The sequence below is a fragment of the Anopheles bellator genome, unplaced genomic scaffold, assembly GCF_943735745.2.
Source record: "Anopheles bellator unplaced genomic scaffold, idAnoBellAS_SP24_06.2 scaffold01969_ctg1, whole genome shotgun sequence".
Lineage (NCBI taxonomy): Eukaryota > Metazoa > Arthropoda > Insecta > Diptera > Culicidae > Anopheles > Anopheles bellator.
The window spans coordinates 1-1,763 of NW_026686091.1; the positions used below are offsets into that span (position 1 = coordinate 1).

Here is a 1,763-nt window from a genome sequence, read left to right on the forward strand (position 1 = left end):
CACAATCTCTCCATCTCACACGGGGCCTACCACGCCCCCTCTGTCCTTCTGGACGGCCTAAGAGGACTTTACGGGCTGGTTCGTCGTCCGCCATTCTCATGACATGACCAGCCCACCGGAGCCTGGCGAGATGCACACGCTGCACGACAGTGAGGTCATCGTACATTGCGTACAGCTCGCTGTTGTAGCGGCTCCTCCATTGTCCCTCCTCACATACGGGGCAAAATATCAATCTGAGCATCTTCCTCTCGGACGCGGCTAAGAGGGTTTCGTCAGTTTTTGATAGTGTCCATGTCTCAGATGCGTATGTGAGTACTGGGATTACGAAGGTTCTATATAACTTCAGCTTCGACCATCGCGACACGAGATGTGAGCGAAATAACTTTATAGCGATTGTAGGGGTCACCAGTATAGCGATTGTGGGTTTGGAGTTCGGTTATGAATACGTTTTTATTTCAGGCCGCTATTGCCTTCTCGTGTACAGGTCGGGGCACTAGCGAAGAACACGAAGGTACACGACCGCACGTCCGTTCCCTTCAAGAGTCGTAGACGAAAGAGAAAGTGTCAACCGGTGTACAGTTGACGTACTGTCACCGGGCGCGCGTCTGACATTTCTGACCCTCGCTCGCTCGGCGTTTACAGTGCCGAGTCGAGGGGTTCGTTCGAATTGGCCGTTGCCGTGTGGGTGGTTCGGTTGAGCGGTCCCCACAGTACTCCCCTGCCAGACTGGTGTACGGGTCATCGATAGCGCAGAGGGATGGTAATCCTGCGCTTTGGCCTCGGTACCCCAGTCGTTGCTCCTTTCATCGCCGACGGAGGCGCGGCCAGGGTGGACGTCGTGGGTGGTGTCGTCGTCGCTGAAGTTCTGATGTACCCTGGGAGTGGCGCGGGGTGCAGCTTTGCCGATGGTGTCGCTGCTGCCGGTGGAGGTGTTGCTGTCGGCGGTGGCGGTGGAGTTGGCAGTGACGGTGAGGTCGGCGGTGGCGGTGGAGTTGGTGGTGCCTCGGGTCCGGCGCTGTACGCTGGTTTCAGGCGGTCGATGGAGATGCTAGTTGCCTTCCCATTGACGCTGACCTGAAAGAACTTGGGAGTACGAGTGAGTACTTGAAAGGGACCCTGGTAAGGAGGCGTTAGGGCAGGGCGAACGGTGTCGTTGCGCACGAATACGTGCGTGCATGTCGTGAGGCTGCTATGTACGAAGGTTGGCTTCTCGGTGTGCCACGCGGTTGCTGTTGGCTGGATCTGCGCCAGCGCTTCGTTGAGTCGGCGACGGTATTCTGTGTAGTCCTCGGTCGGCCGATACGGTTGTTCGGCGAAGAACTGGGCTGGTATGCACAGTGTGTCTCCGTAAACCAGCTCTGCCGGGGATGCGTTGATGTCCGACTTGTACGCTGTGCGCAGGCCGAGAAGGATGAGTGGCAAGTTGTCGCTCCAGTTGGTCGTATCTTTGCAGCAGATGGCTGCCTTTAGCGTGCGGTGCCAGCGTTCGATCATGCCGTTCGCCTGCGGGTGGTATGCCGTTGTCCTGATGTGTTTGGTGCCCAGCGTCCGCGTAAACTCCCTGAACAGCGACGATTCAAACTGTCTGCCCTGGTCAGTAGTTACATATTTGGGAACACCAAAACGCGCAATCCAGTGCGTCAGGATGGCATTGGCGACGGTTGTCGCGGTTATGTCGGCTATTGGGATCGCTTCGGGCCAGCGGGTGAAGCGATCGATGATAGTTACGCAATAGCGATAGCCGTTGCTGGTAGGAAATGGTC

At 57.1% G+C, this 1,763-nt stretch overlaps 1 protein-coding gene across 1 annotated transcript; it reads right to left on the reverse strand.

Moving 5' to 3' along the window:
- Positions 1-874: 874 nt before the first annotated feature.
- On the reverse strand, positions 875-1,494 carry LOC131214703 (uncharacterized; the record flags this gene model as incomplete). The annotated part of the gene is made up of 1 exon (XM_058209036.1): positions 875-1,494. A coding segment is annotated over exon 1 (620 nt), but the record flags the coding sequence as incomplete, so codon positions are not given.
- Positions 1,495-1,763: the final 269 nt, after the last annotated feature.